Source organism: Chlamydotis macqueenii, chromosome 3 (assembly GCF_036417535.1).
Source record: "Chlamydotis macqueenii isolate bChlMac1 chromosome 3, bChlMac1.mat, whole genome shotgun sequence".
Classification (NCBI taxonomy): Eukaryota; Metazoa; Chordata; class Aves; order Otidiformes; family Otididae; genus Chlamydotis; species Chlamydotis macqueenii.
The window spans coordinates 123,397,115-123,424,178 of NC_141558.1; the positions used below are offsets into that span (position 1 = coordinate 123,397,115).

General features: G+C 38.1%; 1 protein-coding gene across 2 annotated transcripts; it reads right to left on the bottom strand.

The window, feature by feature from the left end:
- Positions 1–725: 725 nt before the first annotated feature.
- SANBR (SANT and BTB domain regulator of CSR) lies at positions 726–26,950 on the bottom strand. 2 transcript variants are annotated; one of them, XM_086744026.1, is made up of 22 exons: positions 26,479–26,950; positions 25,951–26,035; positions 21,402–21,567; positions 19,351–19,537; positions 16,085–16,178; positions 14,764–15,002; positions 13,858–13,916; positions 12,924–13,084; positions 12,057–12,143; positions 11,794–11,904; positions 9,674–9,797; positions 9,327–9,479; positions 8,942–9,087; positions 8,465–8,564; positions 7,323–7,355; positions 5,668–5,767; positions 4,549–4,643; positions 4,412–4,440; positions 4,241–4,314; positions 3,112–3,200; positions 2,658–2,749; positions 726–1,950 (listed from the first exon to the last, which is right to left on the bottom strand). In XM_086744026.1, the coding sequence occupies exons 3-22, from the start codon at positions 21,549–21,551 to the stop codon at positions 1,914–1,916; spliced, it is 2,160 nt and encodes a 719-aa protein (XP_086600152.1). In that variant the 5' UTR covers positions 21,552–21,567; positions 25,951–26,035; positions 26,479–26,950; the 3' UTR covers positions 726–1,913. The 2 variants fall into 2 exon arrangements, with proteins under 2 accessions (XP_086600152.1, XP_086600153.1); XM_086744027.1 differs by lacking the exons at positions 19,351–19,537; positions 25,951–26,035; positions 26,479–26,950 and having other exon boundaries at positions 12,057–12,164; positions 21,402–21,537.
- Between the last annotated feature and the right edge of the window lie 114 nt (positions 26,951–27,064).

The following is a 27,064-nucleotide window of genomic DNA, read 5'->3' on the forward strand; positions in this document are numbered from 1 at the left end:
TCATGTATGTTATTTTTATATGCTCAAAAATATTTTTGAATAAAATAATACTGGCACGTAGAACTGGCACTTTCCCACAGAACAAAACCAGCGGAGTTTTCCCTTCTCTTCTAGTCAGTAGTTCTGTGAAAACTAAAACACACATACATGCAGCCTGCAGCTTTCATAGCAGTTTGCCATGGGAATTTGGAACAATCCTCTATCAGAAGTCACAAAAGCAAAACATTTATTCTACTGCATTTTCGTACCTGATGGATTTTATAATACTTCCTCTTTCAAGAAACAACCACCAGTTTTCCATTGTTTACTATAAGTGCTTAAAACTGCATTACTACTTGCAAACAGGCCTGAGGCATTAATAAAGCCTTATTTTTTTTTTTATATACAGATCAAAGCACTCTGGCAAAGTTACCATTCCTGCCCGAAATCAAAGCCATTGAAATCCAGAATTCTGCATGTTGGTTTCACTGGGCTCTAGATTCACGATAGCATTGGACAAAACACACAATAAGCAACATTCATTTTTAACTGTTTCAATAAGAACCTCCCACCTTGAAAGCAGTATTTTCAAGTATTGCTATCCTAGTCTTCTAACACCTACTGAAAATCCTCAAGAAACAAGACAAACAAACAAAAAAAAAAAAAGCCTGAATGGAGAGAAGAGTGCATTCAAACAACATTCTCCCTCTCCTTACCCCAACCCCACCCTCCCACCCAGACTTTTTCTGACTTAATTCCAAACTCACAATTTATTGTACAGCCGTGGCCTGGAATAAGCTTTCCCTGAGCGCTCTTTCTACCTGTTTCAAAAAGTCAGAATGTGTTTACTTGAATTCAGCCATTATTATTGCCATTTTCTTTGCAAATATGCAACTCATTATCTAGACAAGTTACTTCATTTTGGTAGCCCTGGATTTTACACGTAGATAAAACTTGTATTCTATTGCTCCAAAGACAGAACTTGAAAGTGCATCTGACTTCTAAACAGTATTATGCAGGCAGGTTTCAGAAAGTAACTAGACCCAAAAGATCTACATGCACAAAATCTTCATCATGATTCGTCTCAGTCGAAAGATGCAGAATTAATAGCGTATCTGCTCAGAAATTTAGTGACACAGCATCAGAAAGAGATAAAACTGCTTTGCATCCTAAAGGTGTGGGTATTGAAAGGGAACTAAACACTATTGTGCAAGAGGAGTCAGATATGGAATGGGAATGAGTATTCCTTTCACATACAAGTAAAGCAAGCGTTTCGCATGAAAGATGCAATTCCGCATCATCATGGCATTTATTACGATCTTTGGAGGTCTAGTCTCTACCCGCTACCCACCCTTCACACCAATGGGAGTCGTGTGAGACAGAAGGAAGCCTCAGAACTGCATTAAAACGTTTGCTTAAACTAGTCTAAGTCACAGGTATCATCACAGACTTAAAATGCAAATCCCCAGAGGACTGACCTAAAATGTATCACCACATACTACACAATATAAATACTTGAGGCGACTTGTGTTAATGCTGCTGACTGTATTCAGAATTCAGTAGTCTTGCTTTTTTCTTCTTCAGTATTTCTAGCATACTAAAAGGCATGTTGATGTCTTCACCAATAAATAAAGTTAGTCTGATAATTTAACTTTGTAAATTTATAAAATATCTTCTGTGCAACTTAACACAATAGCCTAAAAAAGCAATCAAATTTAAATTTAAGAAATAGTATATTTACAATTAAAATAAGTACAGACCTTATTGGATTTGCATTCATTTATCGCAAAAAAAAAAAAAATAATTTACAAGGCTTAAAGTAATAAATAAGTCACTGGAAAGCTTTCAGAGATGTGCATTCTCTGTAGGTCAGAGCGCAGTACAGTTTCAGGAAGCAGTAACGTATTCTGGCTAAAGGTTTTTTTCAGGAGTCCTTATGTTGGACGGCCTTGACCAAAACGGGATTTTGACCTGGATTAAGAACACATAAGAAACACACGTACATTATTACTGCTAGAATTTGAAATTATTGTCCAGTTACCTCTCTAGTACAGTATCTCTCTGTATTTTTTTTTAAACAGAAATAAGACTTGTGAGAAATTCCTCTGACAACATATTTGAAGCTTCCAGACCATCCCCAAAGAGCTGGTCAGCAGCTCCACTGCAAACTTCAGCTCACGAGGCTCACCTGCTGGCCAGATTACAACCAGCTCTAGGCTCTACAACTTCACACCGAGTGCCAGCTTCTCAGTTCTTTTTTGTTCTATCCATTTAAGGCACAGATGACCAATATGCAGTAACACAGGTTGTTTTTTTTTTTCTGGTGGCTCATTTTTTTTTTGTTTTCTTTTTGGATGGAAGTCAAAGAACAGGCTAAAGAATCTTGGCTAACGCTTTTCCAAGTTATCCATAATTTCACAGAAAATTATATTGGAGCAGCAGCCAGTCTTCCAACACAGAAGCTATAAAGCAGTTCCTCCAGCATGGGAACAAGAGTTTCATTCTCTTGACTCTACTTTAATTTGACAAAAGAAGCTTTCACATCATATATGATTAACCTGCTGGAAGGGATGTTGATGCAAGAAGAGTGTACAAAACGAGGCATGTTTTTCTCTAAGCAAAACCCACTCATTCCCAAAATCCACGTTCTACTTTTTCCCTTTATTTTCATATCTTACCTGGCATTCTTCTCAGCGTTGTTCTGTCGTGCGCTGACCTGCGCTGAGGCCTTTATCTGAGCTTCAAGTCTAGAATAAATGCCTCCTGCATACTGGAATCCAGAAAAAAAGCCCAAGTTTTGACATTATGCCAATTTAATCAGCAACTTTGCACAAAAATCACTAATATTCAACAAAATCTATGGCGTACTTTGTTTCATTATCACAACCCAGTACTGAAACTTTTTAAACCCATTCTATTTTCCACGCCCAGTTTTTAAAGGTAGTGAACTTTAAATATTATTTTTAACTCTTTTTCTCAAAGATTTATGCTTAGAACAAAATGATGATTGATAAAATTCAGTTCTTAAGCTTAAGTACTGAACAGATAGTATTTTAATTTGTGTCACACGTTTTTGTTACCAAGGCTCACTTAAATTCTGTAAATGCTGCATTGTGACAGAACAAATCTTACTTCTTTGCTGTCTTTTGACTTGACTCGATCAAGGTCTCCCAGCCTCATTTTTATTAAGTGCCCTGTAATCTCAGACATCCTTCTCTGATCTGTCAGAAATAAGAAAGAATATTTAGAACAGACATTTTCCTTGCTACTGAATACAAAAAGAGAATAATTAGATACATACTTTAGTGATATTCTATTTGTAATATTAGCTTTCTTTTCTGCTCATATAAAAACCTTCAGCAACCAAGATCTTAACGCATAAGGTAGCTTCAGCAGCCTTCTTGGCAGATACCAAAATCAGCCTCAGGCATTACACCGAGATCAAAAAAATGTACGGGAATGGTTTTGAGGTAGAGCTCTTCAAAACAGCAAAAATGCACAAGAATCTCAGGAGAGGACAAGAGGTGGAACGAACAAATATAATTCTGAACATTTTTAGCCAGAAAGACTGGGAAAGAGATAGAAGTGAATGTTTATCTCTGTTTATCTGCACAGACAACAAACGGCATAGAGATACAGGAAAAATTATTCACACACTTAGTCATCAGATGACACAACTGTAATCTCTGCAGGTTATGTGCTGACATCCCAAATAAAGAACATAAACCACGCTAACATACACTCACAATGCATTTTTTTCTTTTTCTCCTGCAACCTTTGAACTCCTTTCCAACATTTTACAAGACCCAGTGCTGCCCATTTATTTTTCAACCTGCGTGCAAGACTACAATGTCTAGTTTTATATGGTGGATTTTCTTTCCATTTTCCTACCACAAACATTTTTTTTCCTTCTGTAGAATGGATGAGATTGCTAATAAATGCCAATCAAAGCCCAAAGTAACATTTTCAGAAGGAGTTCCTAGCTGTAGGAATATTTTTGTACAGTTTGGAAGAGTCTGAGATTGTTGCGTGGTTTGGATACAGCTGATTACTAATGATTAGCCTAGTTGAAATCTGTTCTCTCCCCAAATGAGGAGCAACCATAAAAAAAAACTCTGCAAAAAACTGTATCCGAGATTAAATTCAAACTAAAGGTTTCTAAGTAGCTATATTTTAGGAAATTAGCCATTTCTTATATGAAAGAATAATTCTCTTTGCATAATATTAACTTTACGAAAGCTAAACTCATGCAAGAACGGACCATCTTCTCTTTGAGCATCTTGGTTGTATCTTAGTGACCTGGAGGCATCCCATTTGTTCTGCTGCATACTCACACTGGTCAGAAAAGAAAGATGCACACAAGGTTATCAGTAACAGATTACAAAATGGGATATACTACAATACGTTCTCAAGGACTTCGAAAATTACTTACATGAACGGAGATGCATCTCGGGAACTTGACTATCAAAGAAAGAAAACCACATTAAGTATGTTTTAAGAACAAGTCCAAAACTTGAGAACTCCACACTTTTCAATCCAGAGAGGCTGGCTTCACAGCTCTGATTTTACCTTGTCAGATGGCTTCTCCTTTTTCTGAATGCTTGGTGAAGAAACTACTTTCTTTGGATTCTTGTAGGATTTCTTTAACTTCTCCTTTCTCCCTGCTAATTGAAGAAACATCCACTAACATCATCACAGATATTTGGAATTTCTACACTGCTACAACAGAACTTTTTCCCTTTATTCCTTTACAGAGTAAATGAACAGGCTATTTTCCCTTTGTTAGTGTTGAAGGCAGGCTAATACACACAGATTACACAAATGCTTTTCTATTACACACATATAGGAACTCAAGAACATATTTAAAAATGCAGAGTTGTCACATGTAACTGCACAAGTTTTCTGTTGTAAAGTTAAAAGCAAGTACACATACAAGCTACATCTTTCACCATATTAATTCCATCAACAAGCTCTGAGTGATATCAGACCAAACAAGTTTAAAGGCAAACTACAAAAAATTTATCTTTTTTTTTTTCCCCCTCTCTTTTTAAATATACTGGTGCACTCCAATCCCTTTGAGTTGGGACAAAAAGAACAACGAACTGCCCCTGTTCAAGTTGCTAATTATTAGGGTGGAAAGCAGAAGCTGCTTTTTGGCTATGTTCCTAAATCTATTACGTATAAAAAAATCCACCCAAATAAAACACCAAACCCAAAAATCCTTTCAGATCATGTAGAGTTTATTTTCAGTGCAGACACAATTCTAGCTACATTTACTACTCATTCCACTGTGTAACCAGAATAATATTCTGGAGAAAAAAAAAAAAAAAAAAAAAAAAAGGCAAAAATATTGTTGTGTAGCTACTGCCTTTTCTTTCAACATTTATCTACAAGACACTTCACAAAAGTAATTTGATAGTCTTTCCTGCAAAATACGCCCTTGATCAACTTTGAGGACATCTCAGACACGAATAGTTGCAGCTTTCCTTGTTTGCCAGTGATTTCTGATGGCACTGAGAAGTGGAGTAATTCGTATATAAAACCAGAAAAACTAGAAATAAAATTCAACTAATATTATTTTTTATTTTTAAAATACCTAATCTTTAAAATTTGCTTGCAGAAGAATTGTGCTGCCTTGAATCCCTATCTCTAAATTCCAGGGAGGATGACTGTAGAGATTTGTCATACCTGGCTTCCTGCACACTTCCTCTTCATCCCCCACTTCATCCTCAGTGACCTCTGAGCCAGTGGTATACTCTTCCTCTTCAGATAACAATGACTGCTGTTTCTAATCAAGAGGAGGAGAGTGTCACAGACCATAAGTGAGGCTCGATTCCTTTTAAATTATACATTACATCTGTCCTGAAGGAGTTGTCTTCAAATCTAGCTTTGTATCTTAGCGACACAACCATGTGCAGTTAGGTCCAAGAACATCATTCTCAAATGTAGATAAACTGATTTGAAATACTTGCTTAGAATGTATTGATAAACATTTCTGTTTCAAGTGGTCAAACACTGTAAGAGGTTTCCCAGCGAGGCTACAGAATCTCCATGTTCAGAGATACTCAAGATTTGACTGGATATGACCCTAAGCAAAGCGGTATAGCTTTGAATTTAAATCTAATTTTTAAGTTGGCCCTGCTCTGAGAGTAGGAGGAAATGCATAAGATGACACCAGAGATCCCTTCCAACCTGTATTATTGTGTGATTCACTGGTTAATATCCAATGCATTGCTGGCTATATTTTTTTTCTAATTAATAAGAAAACTCATATTATGGTAGCAAACGTCTGAGTTAGCTACATAATCATAGAATACAGGAAACTACCAGTTTGTGGATGGCTCTGTTCAGGCTTGCTGCATCTTGCAAACCGCCCGAAATTGCTGAGACACTCAGTAATTAAATACTGCAAAGCACGCATATTGCAGTGCGCTACAAATACACACAGCTTATGTACACCAGAGCCATCTGCATCAATAATTTATTGCAAGTGGGTTTAGAATATCTAGTTGGCTTTTTTTTTTTGTGAACTCACTCTAATACCTATTTTTTTTCTCCTTCTATTTACGTCATAATAAACTATGGGCTCCATCCAATACTCCAACAGATGGAGTCACAGTTCCTAACTGATCAGCACAGAAAAATGAAAATATTAAGGAACGTGATGTTTGAGTATACACATGTACCTAGTAATCCATGAGAATCGACGGCGCTTAACATGGACTGTAAGTTCAAAAAATTTATGAATCACATTTTTGCAAGAAGAACAGTCTTGCTATAGGATGCTAGGAACAGACTACAACACAAATCCTTAAGAGTGACAGAGGTGAACTACCACTCTCTAGCATTTACATACAAAAATAGGAAATTATGCGACATTGTATGCTACTGGAAGAACAACTCCCCGTTCTCTGCATTTGCCTAGGACCTCAGCTCTGATAAAAGCTTTTGGCAACAAAGCAGCAGCATAAAGACAACGTGAAACATCTCAGACAAGCCATCAGAGACAGACACCCAAAACCTCAGATTTTTATGATTTAGATTTCTGTCAGCCTAATGAACTATTAAGAACTGATGCACACAATGCTGGTCTATTGTTTGTTGTAACTTATAAAAAAATTTCAAAAGAATTTTTAATTTTTACTCAGGCCAAAGTAGTACTTCACACATACTTTACACTTTCTTGCTAAAGGTGTTGCTGTACTGCAACCTCTAAACTAAAGAACAAATGTAAGAAAATACATTTTCCACCAAATTAATTAGAAAATAAGACAAAAATCAGATAGTTCTCTGCCAGCACAAAAGAGCAAATATTTAAAATTATGAACAAAAATTTTACTAACCAGCTGTAAAGCCCAGTTCTTCAGAGAAAGAAACTGTAGTCACAGAGAGAGAAAGACATATAAGTTAAGAATTAACAATAATTAGAATTTTAAAAGTGTGAGTGGAATTCTAAAAATAGGGATGATATGTTATAGTACAGCTATCTACACTGGTAACTCCTAGAAGGCTTACTCTCAGCTTTAACTAGAAATTTTGGTGGAATGACTAAGTGTGCAAACAGGCTGTGAACTACTCATCGATTAAATGTGGTGAATTCATAATCATGTTTTCATTTGACTAACCTTAGCACTACAAATATTTACAGCTTGTTTTAATAAGAAAAGCAGTCCAGAACAAGCTGGGGGCAGTTATGTACCACAGTTTAAATTTAAATAGCCTCCCACATTTGTCACAGGAGAGCCTCTGGCACTCCATTTGAAATTCTCATGGAATCAGCAGTATCATGCTACCACCAGCATCGCTGAGTTACCAAAAATTCCATGATGGGTGCAGAACTTAAACTTATCTTTGCATGGAAGCGCTCTTTAAATCAGACTATAAACAGTTTCCTTAAACTTGGCTTAGAAAGTATCTCTCTTCATCTAACACATAACACACATGCACCACAATTTGGGAAAGTAAAGTCTTCCATGTCTTGGGGGAGGCGCAGGGACGGGGACACAACAAAACCAGCCAACCAAACCACACCAAAAAACTCCCAAAACACAACCCCAGTTACTGCTCTTCACTTAAGGGCTTGCAAAAGTCATGTGGACATACCCAGATACATCAGCTGGCAAAACAAAGGCTGCAATTATTTAAATATTTGCCACATGATGTACTTCAAAGTACGACTGGATCCTTAAATATCATCACTTCAAGAATGAGGTGGAAAGTACAGACATATGGAGAATTGCCTCTGATATATAGAAATATTTCCAGCAGACGTGGTAAAACTTTTGCCTTTTCACCACCAACTAGCTATTTTCTACTAGATAAATATCTAGCTGCTATCCTGCAACTTGAAGCAGTGTGCTTTTTCCTCCAACAACATTTGGTTTTTGTTTTTATTAAAAGTTGTCTAATGAATTCTTGAAAGGACCCTTGTAAGAATCTTCATTATCAGAAAGAAGGGGGGAAAAACACATTAGCAATCACTCACAGCATTGATTTCTCCAGTTTTGGGACCCCACGGTGTATTTGGTTCTACGAGCACATCACATTCAATGCCTTTTTCATCACAGAGCCCAATACCAGAATCACTTAAAGAGAAAGATGTGAAATGAAAATAAGTTCTTCTATTTCATAACTTCAGAATCAGTCTCTCTTTACTCATCATGTACCAAGAGAAGACAGACCTCCGAGTCAGTCACATAATATTTTTATAACAATTCATTAAAATATGAAGATAAGAGTGAATGTTTATGGGGGTTGAATGACTAAATGTCTGCTTGAAATTTAAAAGGAAAAAGTACTTGTTCTTCTCTTAGTAATTTGCAACAAAACAATAAAAAATAAGGTACCTTTAAAAAAGGCCTATGTGACCCGTTTTAAAATGAGAGAGAAATCAAATGTAATGTGCACACGCGTGAAGCGTTGAAGGTTAAGTTATTTCAGTAACACAATACAATGTTCTTACCTATTCTCATCCTTAGTGAAAGGAACAACAATAACATCTCTATGATGGAGCAGATCATTCAATATTTTAGTAGTCTGAGACGGCAAAGCATCCCCATCTTCACTTCCTGAAGGTACATCGACCACGTGATCCTTCACTTGGCAGCCCTGTGATACATACACACAAAAGATCAAACGCTTGAGTTAATTGGAAGAACTGATCTCAGTAAGCAAAATAACAAAAGTTCAACTTCAGAACTTTTGCGTCACAAGGTCCTAGCCTGCTTTGGGACACTGCAACACTTTACAATCCTTATTTTGGAAAAGATCTATTTTAGTAACACACTGCCACCCCCTCGCCATGTGTTATGCTCTTTTAAAAAAGAGGTGAGTTAGTATTTAATTACCTTTGGGAGGGTTGTAGGATCAAATCGAAGTACTTTTTGGTTACAACAGGGATATATTCCTGTCCCAGTTGAGCCCAGAGCGCTTGCTACACCTGGATAAAGAACTGGCTGCGAATGGTACTGGCAATGGGATAATTCAGTACACAGGAAAGACTACATCGGAAAAAAAAGAGAGAGAACGAGAGGCGAGATTACCTATGGACGTCAAAATTTTGCACAATAAAGAATCTATACCAAGCTTTATTGCCACACATTTTCCAAAAGGCTTTAATCCCTGCCTCACCCCGCAAAAGTCGCCCACAACAAGCCATCTACGGACAAACAAGTGAAAGTGAAAATATACTGACTTGGTTACATCTTGAGCAGGTCAACCAATTGACAGTCCCCCAAAGACGCCAGTAAACATCCCGCCAAGATTTTAGTTCCTCATGAAGGCCAATTAAGTACTCGTGGACTTCCCAGGTTTTATCTCTGAAAAAGCCAAAGGTCAGGTTGCACAGAGAGTCATAACTCTGTTTTGATCCTGCCACCAGAAAGCTGAGGTGGAGAAGGAGCAGAACAACACGTTCCTGTGGTGAAAAGACTACAGAAGAGTTTAGAACAGGAAGGATACAACATGGGGCAATCATTATTAAATTCAGACCATAACACAAGAGCCTATATTCTTCCACAACATCCTAAGCTTACTGATAACAAAGAATTACAGCTTGATTCATCTCAAGTTCCATATAACTGCAAATTCTTAAGCTAAGATAAATATCAAGTCTTCTGGAAGTCAGGAGAACCATAAACCAGAGGAAAACCCAGAGTAGAAGAAATAAAAATATGCACATGCAAAGAAGTTCAGTCATATCACAGTCTCCTGTCTTCAAAGGAATATGTTGCGCAACAGAAGCAAAGTTCTGCCTTTTTATTTTATTTATTTTAAAAGCCAACATAACATGTTTCTATGTATCTGCAATGCATCAGCAACTACTCAGTTAAGAATTACCACAGTTTGAAAATATAAGATTATATCTTTTTGATAAATCTGAGACTTCTGGTCTTAAAAATAAGGACTTTGCTCCTTCCTAGAGATAAGATGACACACACCTCTTCAGAATTCAAAAGAGAACACATAACCTGCACTGGTGCATGCTATCTTCAGAAAGGGCAAATTACTGTTTCCCCCCAGTTTTAAGCCCTGGCCTGAACCATTTTTTATTATGTATACACTAAGCGAGGAGTACTTCCAACAGGAAGTTATTCCTAGGTGCCACGAGAGGAGCAATAAATATAAACTTATTTTTAAATCATTAAATATAGGCTCGTATTAGCTCATAAGCCTGAATTAATTAGCGGCCAACATCATTTTGCCTGAGGACCGGTAAATGGATTCTGTGTAGAAAAGCAGTCACAGGTACCACAAGGCAAATGATTACAACCTAAATAATCCTCTGAGTAACTTTAAAACCCTGTGCATTTACGTGCTAGGAACTGCACAGCAGCCACATATAGTCAGCTTAAGTGAAGTAATACAATTAATGAATTTCACACGGCTAATCACCAATGATCCTGATAGGCCAGGACAGGGTCGCAAGCTTGTGTTCTATTTAGACTGTTAGGCAGAACTTGATCCACACCTTGGAATTACTCATGGGAGGTAACACTGAAGACGTGTTGCCTTGGAAGCTGACAGTGAACTGCTTTTTTGGTTGTTCTGAACTGAAGAGATCTGATCAGAAAGGTCTCCTGTTACCAATTTCCTTCTGTCTTCCTTACTGGGGGCACAAGGGGAGGGAGGGAATTGCAGCTGATCACGCACTTGATCTTCATTAACAAGAGAACGCAGCTGTTCACAAACATGGATCAAACAGACAGAACTGAATTAAACATTTGTTCCAAATTAAAAAGGGCTACATACAGAACAGGTCCTGGAAGCTCCTCTGACAAGTGCTTTAGAACAGAAAAGCAACTGGCAAAGTTTATATATAGTAGCCTTTAAGCAGGCCGGGTATTTGAGTTGACAGTATAAAGTCAGCCTAGAAAATAATCTTCAGCATTTCCTTGCTGGCAGAGGTGGATCTATCACTCCATAACAAACATTGCAAAAATGCAGCCTTTAATTTAATTTATCATCAACTACACGTATCTTAAAACGCTTTGATGAAAGAATTAGTTGAGTATTTTCTATTTAAGGCAGTACAATCCAAAATAGCCCTGCCAGTAATCGTGGCTGTAGTTCTTCCATTTCCATTCAGCAGCAGCACTGGTCAATGAATTTCAGAAGTACACTATACTTGCCCCTTTTAAAATTTTTTTTTTAGGTAATAACTTGAGATGTTTCATACTGCTCATCAAGTATCTATGACTTCATTTTGTAATGTGAGTATCTGATAATTCCTGAATATGTAATATTTTTTAAAAATCACCCAAAACCACATAGTTGAAGAAATATTTTTATATAGAGATTTTTTTTTTTCATTACCTTATATGAACATAGACAATATTCCCATGTTGATCTATGTTGATTTTTCCTGGTACACAAGGAATTTTTCTTTCAGTTTCTTTAGTTAGCAGCTTTTTACATAAACAACACCTAGATTTAAAAAAAAAAACAACAAAAACACCCAAAGAAACAAAAAAAAAAAAAAAGGAAAAAAAAAGGAAAGAAAGTACTGGATTAAGAGCAGGACTTTGAAACACAGGAACTACCCATGCAGCTGAAGTAGTTTTGTAAAAAGACCATACCTGTATAATGTTGCTGCACTTCCTCGAGAATCTGGATTTAGGTACTCTGGATCAAACAGTCTCTCAATCTTCTTGCAGAAAAGTTTACTATTAATGACAGCAACACAGCTTACCCATTAGAAAAAAACTGATTTTTTTTAATGTACAGTGAGACTAACTATATACAACATATATAACTTATTCTGATGATATACAAAGTTATGATATTTCTTTGAGAGTCCAGTTTTTAATGTGATGTTGTTTTAAAATAATCTGTTTGCATGACTGGTTCCTGACTGCTCTTCTCTTATTTTTATAAAGATATGAGGAAAGAGATCCCTTAATTTTTTTTCTTCTATTATGTTCTTTGTTTGCCAACATAAACTGTTAGCTTCTACCTTGACTAAAAGACCTTTTGTTAATGAGTATTTCTGTGAAATTACACTTAACTTTAATTCTAGAAGTTCTCTCTTCATCCCTACTGATTAAAATACTTTAACTTTCGCCTGGCTTGTCTGTCAGTGATCAGAGTTCACAGGATGCTGAAGCCAAACCATTCTCTATGAATTAGGAGCATGTCATCGCACAAAAGGTTCCTTACCCTAATCCTGGCTCCCATGTGAGAATTCCTGAATAGTATGTCCATGCCACACCCCTAGCATGGCCTATCCTTTTGCTCGTTTCCTACAAAAAGCTATTTCCCCTTGCTCATAATTTTATTATAAATTTCGGAAGTCACTTCATTGTATTTTGTGTTAAAGATAAATTACAGGAGAATATAAATTGTATATATATATCACTTCAAACCCCGTAGCGTCTTAGCCGTTTTGAAAGATGACCCAAAAGCCTGACAGCACTTTAGTAGTGTATTACAGGGCAAAAAGTTACCTCTTAAATTTGTCCCTTTTGTCCTTCAACTCTTCCACTTCGTTGTGCGTGAAGAGATCAGCAATGTGCGTGACAAGATTAGCATTGATACAATTCATGTTACATGGTGTGGCTACAATAGCATTCATATTTTTGTGACAATAATGAATACATTTTTCTACCTAGGAAAAATAGAAACATTAAAAATAACGTTAAGGAATTCTAATTCAAAGCCGTCTCAAAAGATGTACGGATTGCTTTGAGATTTTTTTTTTTAAGTGCCTGGTGTTTTGGAAAACTGTTTCAGTTCAACTTAAGAATAAAAAACAAGTCTCAGATTTATCTAAAGGACACTGAATTAATATGATTCTGAGTTAGTTTATGTTCTCCTCCAAAAGGTTTCTACAGACCAGAAAACAACTCCACAAATGTTTCATCTTCAACAACTATGAACTACGTACCGTGGTTCTCTCTTTACATAGTACTGCCTGGATCTCAACTTAAACAGCTATGTTTACTGTGTAACTAACTTTTAGCAAACATTTAACAAACAAGTCAGTAGATACTACTTCTGTAGAAATAGAGAACCAGATCCTAAATTGCAGAAGCATCATTTGTGTAAAAAAGGATATAAAACAAAGGTATTCATTTAAATTAATATTTTTTTTATAAAACCTATCAGAAGTCAGATCCTGATGTTAGTCTAGATCAGCCATCAGAAGGCAAATCCAAAATTTCACTATCACATTCAGAAATAACTTACTCTAAGTTTTCTTGCATTGAGATTCTGCAAATATTAGGTTATTGCGTTGAGTAAGAAAGCTGGTAAAAATCTAAAAATGTTCTCATTGCTTCATCTGTTTATATAACAGCCAAAGCATAGCAAACAAGCTGTTAGACACCTGGTAATTAACTGTGCCATCATGGCAGAGAATCTATCTTTCTTAATACTTACTAACGAATCCATCTTCAAAAACTCAGAAGAAATAAGAATTGATATGACATTTGATGGTTCTAAAAGGCAACAGAAAAAAAAAAAGGGAGTTTTTTTACATGAATTCTTTTGATAATTTCATATCACACCCCTCCCTCTGCATATTTAGTATCTGGTTTAAGTATTATTTTACCCAATCAACCTGCCATTCCATCTTCCAATATGTAGAGCATTTTTCATCTTAAGAAACAAAGTTTTGGTTTATCGTTTATGTGGCCAGAGTACAACTATAACAAACTGGAATTTATAAAAACTGAAAAAGGTGGGTTCATAGGGATACAAGGACTAAACAATTACACAAGAATAACTTCCATCTGTAGCCATCCTATCCAGTTGAGATTTTGTTTAACATACCCTTTGCATTACAAGTTATAATTCTATAGTCTTGGTTTGTTTATATTTTTTAAAAATGGTAGCAAAGGCTCACAAAAACATTTAAAACTTGCCTCAAATTCATAAAGGCAAAAGTTCTTCAACCATTATATCAGACTATATTGAAATTTTAGAAAATATTGCAACTGTATTGATGGGGAGCAGAGGGGAAACAAAACAAAACCCAACAATCATCGGTATTTTAAAATTACCACTCTGTTCTTGTTCAGACAAGGTCTGAAGAATCTTAATTAAAAACACCTTTTTCACTGCTTCAACTATCAGGATTTTTCCCCAAAATTGTCAGTGTTGACAAATCAGAGACATCCGTAACAATGAGCAGAGGATCTCTGTTGCAACACTTTCCTAACAACTGAGCTTCGTGCAACAGTCAGAAACAAAGAGATTGGGGCTGAACTGTATCAAAAACATTAATCTTTCATTACTACAGAACATAATGAACCTACAAGAAATTATCTGCACGCTTTCTTTTACCTAAAGTGGGCATTTCATTAGCTTCAGAATCTTTAGCATTCCTTTTAACGTATCTTATCAACCAGTCAAAGATGTGAACGTCACAGTGCACCGAGATGTCCACCTCTTCCCAGCGCTGGGCATCCACTGACAGGTATTCAGCAAAGTATTTCATTTCTGAAACCAACAGGTCTCGAGGGCAAACAAAATCTTCTTTGAGGTTTTTAGCTTCATCGCACACATGGATCACCATATTTGGCCTAAAAAGAAAAACAAGCCACAAACCAAGTTAGGACCGTAAGCCACTTAGAACACCAAAACCGATCAACAAAGATCTCATCTCCAAATCTGGACCACACATTGCAAGGCTGATGTCACTAAGAGGTTTTTATTAAAGAAGGAAAACAAACTGCAGTTATTAATTACTAACACAAACTATTAATAGAAACTATTGTCAGATAGCATCGTCAGGTGAAGAACACAAATGCAGATCCTCTGCCACATAAGCAGTGTGATTTATTTGTTAAGGGATTGGAGAAAGCAAGTCTCTAGCTCCAGCCCCCAGTTCTGTCTCCAGTTTCTTACTGCATACTACCTGAATTACACAGAAAATTTATTTGTTCTCTCTTTTAAATTTTCTTGAAAAAACAGGCAGATATATATGCCTAACTTACTGAGGCACCAGGGACAGTAACAGTGCACAATAGCAATTTTAATCTGTGAAAATCAAAATTGTTTTATTGTATATTAAAATGTCCATTTCTTAAGAAAAGGTCAAAGCTAGGATCAGTAAATGCTGCTTCTAAAGAAAGATGGTTACCATTAGGTTTCAAACAAACACATTATTCTACACGTATTTGTAGAGTGTGGAAAACAAAGACGTGATAGTAAAAAAAAAAAAAAGTGATGTGCATAGCTATTTGAATTTGTAGTAAAAGTTTTTCATCTGCACTTTTCATTTACAGCTTTTTTCCCCTGGTTTTACATAGGGCAAATCTTTGTTCACAGAACACTTTTTTTTTTTTTTAATTAAAATGTTATTGAGCATCCATCTTGTTTCGTTCCTTTTTAAAATCAGGTTGTTTCCCATTCTTCCCACAGTGATCGATCACTCAGAGGAACGCTATGGCCAGATTTATAAGCTATCCCTACTGCACATAAGGAATTCTCAAAATAACCCTTAGTATTTCTGTAGCAATGTAAGGTTTCAAAATTTCTTACAGCATTTATTAGGATGTTCCCAGTTGTCTTCTTTCTGATAGTAGAAAAGCATGAGCCATTTAGACATCTCTCTGTCAGTTCTATAATCCCCTAGATAACAAACACACAAAGATCTTCTTACCCCTGGCTTTCGTCAGTGCTTTCTCCACCTTTATGCACAGGACCTTTCTCAGATTCTGGAGAACAATTCCTTGAGGACATTGTGCTGGGCCTTCCTTAAATGTAAGGACAAAAGGCTGCATTAGAACAAAAGTGCCTGACCTTTTGCTCTTCAGCATGTTGGAAACGCAACTGAAGTACAGTTCTCATTGTGGAGCAATGCTACACAACGAGCAACGAATCTGCTACCGTAAGGGCTACCAGACAATCCAGATTCCTGCTCTGACTGCCATGCACTGGAAATTCAGACCAGCAGCATTGCTGGGTTGTCCAGACACTTGGCTGCAAACCCAGACTGGTCCTGTCTCAATACAAAGCAGTAAGATTAATGCGGAGTATTCAGCATTTCCTTCTGGGAATGCAATTTGTTTCTTTACCTCTCCTTGTCTGCTTTGTGGAACGTGAGGATAAAGACTCTGTCAGGTCGAGACTTCTGTTTTCAGGAAGCTTTGCTGCCAGGGTGTAACAACCTGAGAATAACTCCGTTTCTTATCCATGAAGTGTTAGCTCTGGAATTAAGTTGCTTCCAAACAGAAATGCAGAAGCCTCTTTCTTAACACATGTTTTCGCTGAGTTTCTCAAAAACATGGCTTAAAGCAGCAGATTATACAAAACAACTCTCCAAGAGAGCAGACCATGAAATTTGTCTAGCCCTAGGCCTCCATCATCCAGCTTATGCCAGGAATAAAGGACAGTTGCGCTTTAGTTCAAACAGGTTATCTTCATAAACGCACCACAAGCAGTGGAACCTGGACACAAAACCCAGGGAACTCCAGGAGACGCAGTCACCAAATCCAGCGAGTTCTGCGTCAAGGGTGAAGACAACCCCAGCATTCAGACATTGAATAACTTCTCCGACTGTGATGAATGGATCTCTGCAACCTGAAACGTCAATTCTCAGATTTCTAAGAGAAGAGTTCCAGAAGCATCTTCTCCCTCTTGTGTAATATAAGAGGCTGTACTCTTCTGAAGATGACTAACATAGCCCCCTTCATCTTATGGCTAAACAACAACAGCAGACTGACACGAAAAATTATGTGGAAGCTCCGTACAGTCCAGAACACAGGAGTTACGCCCTTCAGGACAGCAAAGTTACCACACCAGAGGCAGAAGAAACAAAACTTTCTCCAAAGACATAGCCTGAGGCCTTGCACAGTTAAGCCTTAGCAAGGCCATACTAGAGGGAACACAGTTAATGAAAGATTTACTGGACTGATCCTAGCAAAACCTTGGAAGGGGCTGGGTCAGGCACAGCCTTCAGGGCAGCCGTTCCACTTGATTTGTGCTAGCGTTAAAACAGCCAAGGTGGGAGTTCTAGATTTTGAATGCAAAGTAAGGTGAGTATTTTAAAGGAAGGGCTCGTGGAAAAAAATGACATGGAAGAGTTCTGTCTGTAAATATCAATAAATTTGTTTTGAACACAGTGAAGTTACTTATCAAAGGAAACAATGCTGACAAGAATATGCAACAAATTAACAGGGATGTCTAAACTTTATCATACGTTTCTTCCAATCTTTTTTTTCATACTTCCCCTCAAAGCTTATATTGTTTGACTTGTGAAAGTTAGTAATAAATAGTAATAAATATCCTACATGCCTGTTTACCGCCATAGTATGCATTCAGAGGAACTTAACAGCAGCTTGCCTTATAATTAGCAAGTAATAAATGAGCTTTTATACGTCTGCCAAAGCCAGAATCCAGCTCAAAACGAATTTGGCCTGATGCTTTTTCTTGCTGTTACTCATGTTTACAAACCAATCCAAACAGGTCCAGAATTCTTGATCCTAACAATAAGCAGATGTGAATAAATCCACTAGGAAGTAATTAATTAAACAAAAAACATTTACAAATAGGCCTTTCTCACATGTCCAATTCTGAAATATACAAGTACCTCACAAATATTAAGGGGAGTTCACTACAAGCCTGTGAGAAAAAGATTAATTATCCTAATTTCAAATCAACAAATTACATATAAACAAGAAAAAATATTTATCCAAAGTCACAAAGAAAATAGAGAAAAATCTCAGGCTAGGATCTTGTCGGAAACATTAGGGTATTTAATTGCACTACTACTTATTATATGTACTACATTGTTAAAAAGAAAACATGCACTAATTGTCTCAAGAGATCCATAAGCAGAGTTAACTTGTTAACTGCCTACTGGGAAGCTAATAATCTTCTAAGTAGCCACCCGTGGGTGCAAGATGCATGTAACAAGCACATAATTGAAAGTATTTTTAGTCTAGATATTCCCTACACAAACATCATCTCCTGATTAGTTATTAAAAACATTTCATTTGTTCTCCAGCAAAGGTCAAATAGCTGTTTTTCGTCTGCAAAGAGACCAGCGACCAGAAAGCTGCAGCGCTGTGAAGGACATCATAAAAGAGAACACTTTGTTTAAACATTTCACTGCTGCCTTAATTTTTAAACACAGATATTGTTTGCTCATGACTGAAACAAATTTCTCACGCAACACGTTTAGCAAGTACTACAAGGCGCTGAAAATATCTGGGTCTACAATGAAAACCAGAGAGTAACTATCACACAGTTAGTGACAACTTCTTGCAGGAGAAGTATGTGAGGAGATGTTAACAATATTTAACCGTGCTGCGATTGAAATACCGCTGTTGAGACTGATCCTCTTCTGCCAAATTATTACTGGGGCACACAATTGACTCAGACACACCGTGTGTCATTGCAAGACTGTCTTGCGTCAAAAAAAATAGCTAGAATATGCTCCAACTCTTAGGCAGCCGTCTTGCCACCGAGCAGGATGGCAAACACAGGGCTTTTTGCTGGGAGAGAAGGCTCTGACCTCAAGGGTTCACCTTCTCAACTTTCTCCATTTTCTACACAAAACTTCCTAGTTATTTTAATAACACACTTTAACGTGATTGCAAAGGGCCAGAGGTTTAACAGTACAACACTGGGGATCCAAACCAGGAGAGCAACTCCTCTCCTCACTACAGATCCTAAACAGAGGATTTGGCACAAGGACGCGTGCCTTTTGGAAAGGCAATCTGTTAAAAAACACCCAAACAAACATAGTTTCTTAATCTAAACTAACTGAAAGTGACTTCATGTATGCATTACATTTACACTTAACTTTCTTTTTCAGAGCTTAACAACTACTATTCCTGGGTGCGCTTGCCACTCAGGAAAGAAAAGCATGCACATACTGATTATAACCAAAGCCAATATATTTCAGAATGACTAAAAACCTACCAGTTATAGTAATGGAATCCTGCCCAATAGCAGGCTCCTGAAACTCTGTCTGTGTATCGAGCAAGGAGGATTTGATGTACGTAGCTAAAGTTTCCACAGGACTCCCACCAGCAGCCATCAGGGGATTATACTGGTTGTCAACAGGTGAACTTCCACTGCTTTTTAGTTCATCAAATCTTTTTGCACACTGTCACAAGATTAAATGATAGGACAATGAAGCAGTAGCTTTCGGTACATTTTTAATAACTGTAATTTGAGACCGATACTGTATTTCTTATATTTGCCTGTGAACAGTTACTGGTATTAAACTTGTAACGCTTCCTATGTAGTTTGTGCTATCAGAAAGTACATAAATATACAGTAAAATAACTAAGATTTTACCATAATTAAACACTCTAACAGAAAGACAAAAAAATAAGGTAGAACCTTCTTCAACCTTTATTTCCTTAAACCTTGTGATTTTAAGCCTGATCTTCAAATGGGAAAGTTATGTGGAGAGTTTAAATTCTCATTTTGTAACTAGTTCTTTTACTAGTCAAAAGTTCTTTTACTTGTCAAATATTACTAAAAGTAGCTACAGTAATTATTATTCTTTTACTTAATGACTTCTATTCTGATTTGGACAAAAGGGACTGGTGATTTCCACTACAGTTCCATTAACTTCCCATTCCTTGTTTTGATGAACTAGAAAGTCTTTCCATTTTGTAGATTTGTACTGATACAGTGACAATTATGGGTTTGGTTACCTACGCACAGGTAATTTACACATACAGGTAAAACTACTTAATTCTACAGGTGATCCTCCTGTGACACAGCTCCATTCAAGCAGCTGGTTTTATTTATTTATTTTGGATGGAGCTAACTGACATTGCTGCGTGCCACCCGCCCCGCTGGGAGAGGTGCACACAGTGGCATCCTTCTGACATTGATGTAGTGTCTCAAATTCGTAAGAACGCCACTCTGCTATATACAACTGATACATAAAAGCACAGGTATACATTTACTTAATTGCCTTAAGCAGGGACTCCACATATTTGAAACACTTTGTTCTTTTAAAACAATCAGCCATGTACTAATCAATCATATTTTCTTAATTAATATGAGGAGAGAGCTCACCAATACTTTCATAATTATTTAATCTGCTTGATGTGCACAGTACTGGCTGCAAACCGAAGCGTAAACAGTGGAGACCAACCCCCCAAGCACTTTGCCAAGCACTTGAAAGGCAGTAAAATTCCACAGAAGCTTCTACTCCCAATCATTCACTTTTATGTTCTAAATCCAAGGTTACAGTGATGCCCAATAGCAATGCTATAAATGTGAGCTGACACATTTGATTAAGTTTGCAAGAAAATAAAAGACCACTGGCTTGTTTTCTTCCAGCTTTGCTGAATCATGAGGGCAAAGGACGTCTTCCTCTCTTAGCTTACTTCTCAGAAAGAAAAAATTCAAAGTTACTATTAAAAAAGTCAGCATTTCAGCAGAAATTCAGCAATCCAGAAAGATTAAGATTATGGAGGTACTAGGTTCTTCCAACTAAAGATGGAAAAAACCTACATCTTGCAGGACCAAGGAGGAGGCAACTGCACTCTTAACTACCTAATGGAGATCTGTAACTCATATTTCCTTAGAATTGTAACAACAAGCAGAGAAAGTTAGCAGGTTTGCTAGTAAGTATACTGCAATCTACATGAGGTTAGTGGGTACTGCCATCCCTTCCACTAAAATCCTAGCAATGTAATTTGAAATATATTAACACAATTGCCTTTCTTTTAATTCCACTTTTTAATTTTTACTTTCCAGTACTTTTTGTTCCTATTCTACATCAGTACTACTGAAATAAAAAATACAATATATTTCTTAATTTCATTTTCAATTTTTTCATTTGCAAATTAATTTCATTTGCAGATAACATTTTCGATTTTTTATGCATAAATTACTTCAGAAAAAAAAAAATAAATCCCTTAACTTCAATTTCCCTCCCCCAAAGAAGTTTTCTTCTTCATAAAGTACTGCTTAAAGTACACACATCCTTTTATCAGTAAATTCACCTCTTTGGATGTATATCCTGGAACTAGCCTTGCCACGCTGTCCCAGTTGATAGGCTGAGGCACACCAATTAGGGAACACAGGATCATATCCAAAACCATTTGATTGTTGTCATACGGAAAGTTATTGTTTTCTGAAAATCCACGACTCATCTTTGGCTACTTAAGCCTAGAAGAGAAAATGTTATTAGTAAGTCTCACTGCATGGTTTGATAAGGCTTGATCTACGTTAACTGCAACACTCCGTAAAATATTATGGGAAATGTTTACCACAGCATTACAATTAAGTACTAAGGCTTTATTTGACAAAATTTACGTATTCATTTCTGCATCCTCAAAACCCTGTTTTGAGAAGCAGATGTGCAAAACACCAAAACTAACTCAACAGGAGCAAGCACTACCCACCATTCCTTTAAGCTGTCCGTTTCCCGGGGGGATTCACACCCCTGATCCCTCCAGTACAAAAAAAAAATAGGCCTCCCACAACCTCAGAATAAACAGCCTAAGCAACAGAGGGATATTTTAATTTAGATTTACTTACATTCAAATACACTTGTCTGTGCCTCCAAACTTTCTACTCAACCTCTGTCTCCTCTTGCTCTCCCTATTTGTTTTGCACACCTGACTTCCACTATATTACAGCCAACCCAGGACACCCAGCTAAGGGCAATCAATAATGCTCAGGAGTCAGGAAACACAACACCTGGATGGCTTTCAGCTCTCATCCTGAAAATCTGACTTTCGAGCTGTCCTAAGGCACTCGTAACTCCTGATTAGCTGGGATTATCAGGGCCAAGAAACCTTGTCCCTTCAGCTTCAAGCTGAACACCAGAACAAAGCATATAAGGACAGCAGCGAACAATTTAACAACACAGTTCTCCTAATTCGAAAAAGTGTTATATTTAGGGTTGTTTTCTCTTTTTTTTTTTCCGCCCAAATGAATTTTATGTACTGCAGCAGAAAACACAGTAAATGTTCAAAGTACTGTTTTGGCATATACTGGGAGAAAACTGCAGGCGTTAATCAAGCTTTCCTATTCAAGTAACGCACAGCCAAAGAGCTGAGTAAGTACTCGTATTTGGAAAGCACTTTGGACCTTTTCCAAACTACCTTAAAAGGATCACATAAATAACAGAACTTGAAAGTCACATGTAGAATTTTAACTTACAAAGCAAAGATTATAGAGAATTACAGGGAAAATACACTTAGATGACAGCAGTTTTAACCGATCACTTGTTACTAAAAGTATCGTACACGAAGATGTTTCTTTTGCATCACCCTCTTTCCATGCAGCTAAAAGAAAAGATGCTTAAAACATACAAAATAGCACTGATTTTGTTTCTGACTCTGGAAGCTATTCCAGCACTTTTTTGTTTGCTTTGTTGTTAGAAACAGAAATCACAATAGCAGGTAACTGTAATTTTTCATCCTGTCAAAAGAGCAGCTGAATGAAACCATCAGAAAGAAAAAAAAAAACCTAGAACTCAGCAAAACAATTCTTAAGTTTCATATATTCAAGAAAATAAAAATAAAGCCACAAACAAAACACAGAAGACAAGTCCAGTAGGAAAAGTCATAGCATTTTAGCAGTTCTATCTAAATTAAAGCATGCCAAAATAACCAGTTTTAAAGGACAAAGGTCCTTCGGACACAATATGAGCCTAAACTTTTCAACTAAGACAGATGCCACTACGAGGTAAAGGTAGATCAGTCCCTACAGTCGCCGAGTCCTCAGCCCTCATCCCGACGACACTACCAAGCGGTGTCACTGTGGTAATTCTGCGGTGGAGACTTCCCACCCTCAGTGCACAGACAGATGTCAGCATCGATTATATTTAAGCCACTGAGTATCTACCGTATCTGCTGTTATGAAAAGCAAACCGGGCCAGAACAGGTCAGCACCAGCGGCAAACCTGAGCGGTTAGAAAATATGAAGCTGCCCTCTTATGCTACCTTGAACGCAGCTGGTTTAAAAATAAGTTTGAATGAGATAAGCAAATGATGGAGTATTAGAATCCTCTGGTCTTGAGCCATAAAATACGCTGAATGAAAGTAAAGACAGTAGCAACGTCAGTATTCCATAAATCATCATTTTAAGGACTGGCTCTACGATACCATTACAGTGGCTAATCAAAGAAAGAAAAGCAGTTATTTTGCAACAGTTAGAGTCTCTAATTTAAAGGAGAAAATACAGTATTTGGGGTACTTTGCTGGGAACAAGTTTATGTACACATCAGCACTGTGGAACACGAAGCAACTCGAGCATGAAGGGATGACAGGTACTCTAAAACATAATGACACGTTCTAAAGGGATGAAGCCTTTGTCTCGATTATTTTTTTTATCCTCTTATTCCGCACATTGCAATACAGTTTCATATATATTTATTGCCGCAAAGATAAATGAAGGAGCATGCTTAATTACAAGCATAGAGAAGCTGAGGTTTTTTAATTTCTATTCTAGAAAGAGCACGGGACTCCTCTTCGTGGCTTTATACATGCTATTGAACATTTGCCTTTTTCCTTCAGGAGTCAGAAGTAGAAAGGCACACGCACGATTCTGTCTCATGCAAGAGCAGAGCACTCCGTAAGAAGAACAAGAGAAAGCCTGGAATAAATCACATGGTTAAGAGAAGGCAACTTCTACAGACTCCCTCCGGTTTGTTACTGCAGGTAAAGCTCAAGTTAACCCTTCTGTCAACGATGGAAATGGGAGGAAAAAAGTTTTAGAGTTGTTTAATTCCCACCAACTCATTTGATATGCACAATATAGAAAGATACGTGACAACAGGAATTTTTATTAATACTTAGAATCCTTAATTAAGTGGTGCAAAAGATTCCCAACACTTTAATATTTCATAAAACTGATAGGATTTAACCAGTTAATTAATTATACAGGAAGTCGGTTTATATTATGGAAATGCACTGCCTCATTTAAGAGATTTTTTTTTTTCTATTTAAAGCAAACAATCAATTAAACCCAAAGAATTCCTATTCCTTTGCAGATGCATAACCTGCAGGAAGGTAAAGATGGTGGGACAGGCGTGAGGTTTCCTGCAAAACCCTTAAAGGCAACAAAGTGATGGCGCAGAACGAGGAGGGAAGGGAGAAATAACAGCAACTTTGGTGCGGTTTGCCCACGTACCAGTCAAAATAAAAATTAAATAAGGTGTGTCAGTGGAAAAAAAAAAAAAAATTAAAATTGGTGCCAGTGTTTGGGGCAAGACCGTGCGAGCGTAAGCGGCCTCCCGAAGCAGGACCCGCCCTGGGGAGCGGGACCCCCCCTCCCGCTGCTCCAACCCAACCCTTCCCGCCCGGAGGAAACCCGGCGTTACCTGGCGGGGTCCCAGGCGAGGGAAAGCGGCGGGACGGGACGGGGAACGGCGGCCGGGGCGGGCAGCGGGACGGCAGCGGCAGCGCTGCCTCTCTCCTCGGGGGCCTTCCCCCACCCCCGTCCCCGCCCGCCGCGCCCTGAAGCGCGGGAGAGGGGCGGCCTCACACGGCGGCACCGCCCGACCCCACCCTCTTGGGGAAAAGGCGGGGGGGGGGGGGGGAGAAGCGCCCTGAGGGGAGGAGAAGGAGGCAGCCGCCAATCAGCGCCGCGCGGGTGATGAGACCCCGCCCCCTCCCGCCGGAGACAGCCAATAGGATGGGCCGAGAGGTGATGGTGGGGCGGGAAGGCGGCCGCGCGGGGCTGGTGCGGGAGCGCCGGCACGCGCCGGCCCCGCCTTGTCGCAGTGCAGCGGCGGCGCCGCACCCCCCCCCCACCCCGTCCCTTGTCAGCCTCGCGCCCAGCGTCCGGTAGCCTGGCAACGCGCCGCCCCCCACCCACCCACCCCAGGCGGGGCCCGGCTCTTCCCGCCTCCGGGTGACGTCACGGTGACGCAGCCCGGCCTCCGCCCGCGATTCAGTCCCGATCGACTGGGCCGGGGGGCAAAAACGGGTAAGAAAAAACGGCAAGAATTGACGCAAGGGCAGAAATGACGTCATGCTATGCTCTCCCTCTTCTCTCAGAGGGTGGGGGGAGAGAGACGCCGCGCAGCTTGGCCCCGACTGAGGCTGAACTACGACAGGTATGCCAACAGAATCCAGGAGACAGATTTGTCATCCCAAACCTGCTTCAAAGGCGTCTGCAGAAGAACTGGTCGCAGGATGCAAGGGTGAAGAAAATTAAAAAAAAAAAAATAAAAAAAAAAAAAAAAAAAAAAAGATCACCACCTGTGGACACACGCAATTACTACCTGCCCTTACAGGCCAAAAAAGTTGGCCCATCCCAACACCTGGCCACACCTGCATGGATTAAAAAAAAAAAAAAAACTGGAAGCAGCTACTTAAAAAACATATGCTTTTGTGTTATCTATGTTTTGTAAAATAAGTAAAGTAAAATAAATTTTTGTAAGCTTTAAAATTTGTAAAATACTGTCACAGTATTTCTAAAATGGTTCTAGCGCATCAAGAAAATCACCATGTTGGTTTCAGAGTTTGTACCTCTTCTAAAAAATTTTCATTGCAAACAAATCAGATTTACAAGAAACTGTATTTTCTTTGCATTTACCTGACTAGAAAATTTCACCAAGATACCAAAACAGTCTTCCTAGCTCAGTTGCAGTCTAGCTCCACAGAAGGAAGAGGTTTTGAACCTGTGCAAAAGAAGTGGACGATTTTACTAAGTTCTACTAGACAAAAAGAATCTTTTAAGTTTATTATTCAGAAACCTGAATGTGCTCGTGTTCACACGCTGTTAGCACCCAAAGAACCAGTTGAAACTGGCACCTGTCATTAGCTCAGATACTATTTAAGCACAAAATGGTTGGCATACTAAACAGTATCAGTAAGATTACACCAAGATTAAACTAAAGCCTTATAAACAGGTGTCATAGGTCTGTTACGGACTTCTAGGTCTGCTGTAGGTAGCCAAGAAGTTCCAAATAACAACATAAAGGTAACTTACTACACACCGATCTTAAAATAAGAGTAAATTGCCTAATGCAGAAGTTCGGCAATATTTCAACAGCATCTCTCTTCAGATCTCGTCTTTTGCCTACTCCTGTTGGAGCCACAGCTGCTCCCTTTAGCTTCTCACCTTTCTAAAGTGGTGCAAGCCTCCAGCAGCCTGTCAACCAGCCTCCTTTTCTCAATCAGCATCCATTTAGATGTATTTTCTATCTGACATACGAGCAGAAACACGGACAATGAAATTGTAGGACTCACATTTGTTTTCCTGCTGCTAGTCTATGCCTTAAAAAAAAAAAAATCAAAATCTTAAAGCACAGTATACATTTTACTTTGACAAATTTTAATACCCTTCTACAATCAGTACAATTAATTGTGAGTTAAATAACTTACTTCATTTCCTCGAAGTCTTCTTTTCCCATTAAAGTAATCACAAGATTGAAAGGATCAAAATTCTTGTTGAGATTTAGCAGATACGGTTGTGACAGCGACTGGTAGAATAAGTCAAACTACTATAAAGACGAGTCAGTTAAGTCATTAATAACCTACTATTAATAACCTGTCTTCCCACTAAAATAATTGTTTTCCAAATAGCATGACCTGAAAGTGAAATTAAACTCATCTTTCTAAAAATTTGTAAGATTTAAAGATTCTAACAAACATCATAGCACCGTCTTCCCAACTTGTTCTGAGCAGGAAAACAGAAGTCAACTTGA

Excerpts from the sequence above, each read along its gene's own strand:
- SANBR (XM_086744026.1), bottom strand. The coding sequence starts at position 21,551 with ATGAGTCGTGGATTTTCAGAAAACAATAACTTTCCGTATGACAACAAT. Across the intron at positions 11,905-12,056 it reads AGTGCAGCAACATTATACAG|GTGTTGTTTATGTAAAAAGC; the intron begins GTATGGTCTTTT and ends TTTTAAATCTAG. Across the intron at positions 7,356-8,464 it reads AAACTGGAGAAATCAATGCT|TTTCTTTCTCTGAAGAACTG; the intron begins GTGAGTGATTGC and ends CTGTGACTACAG.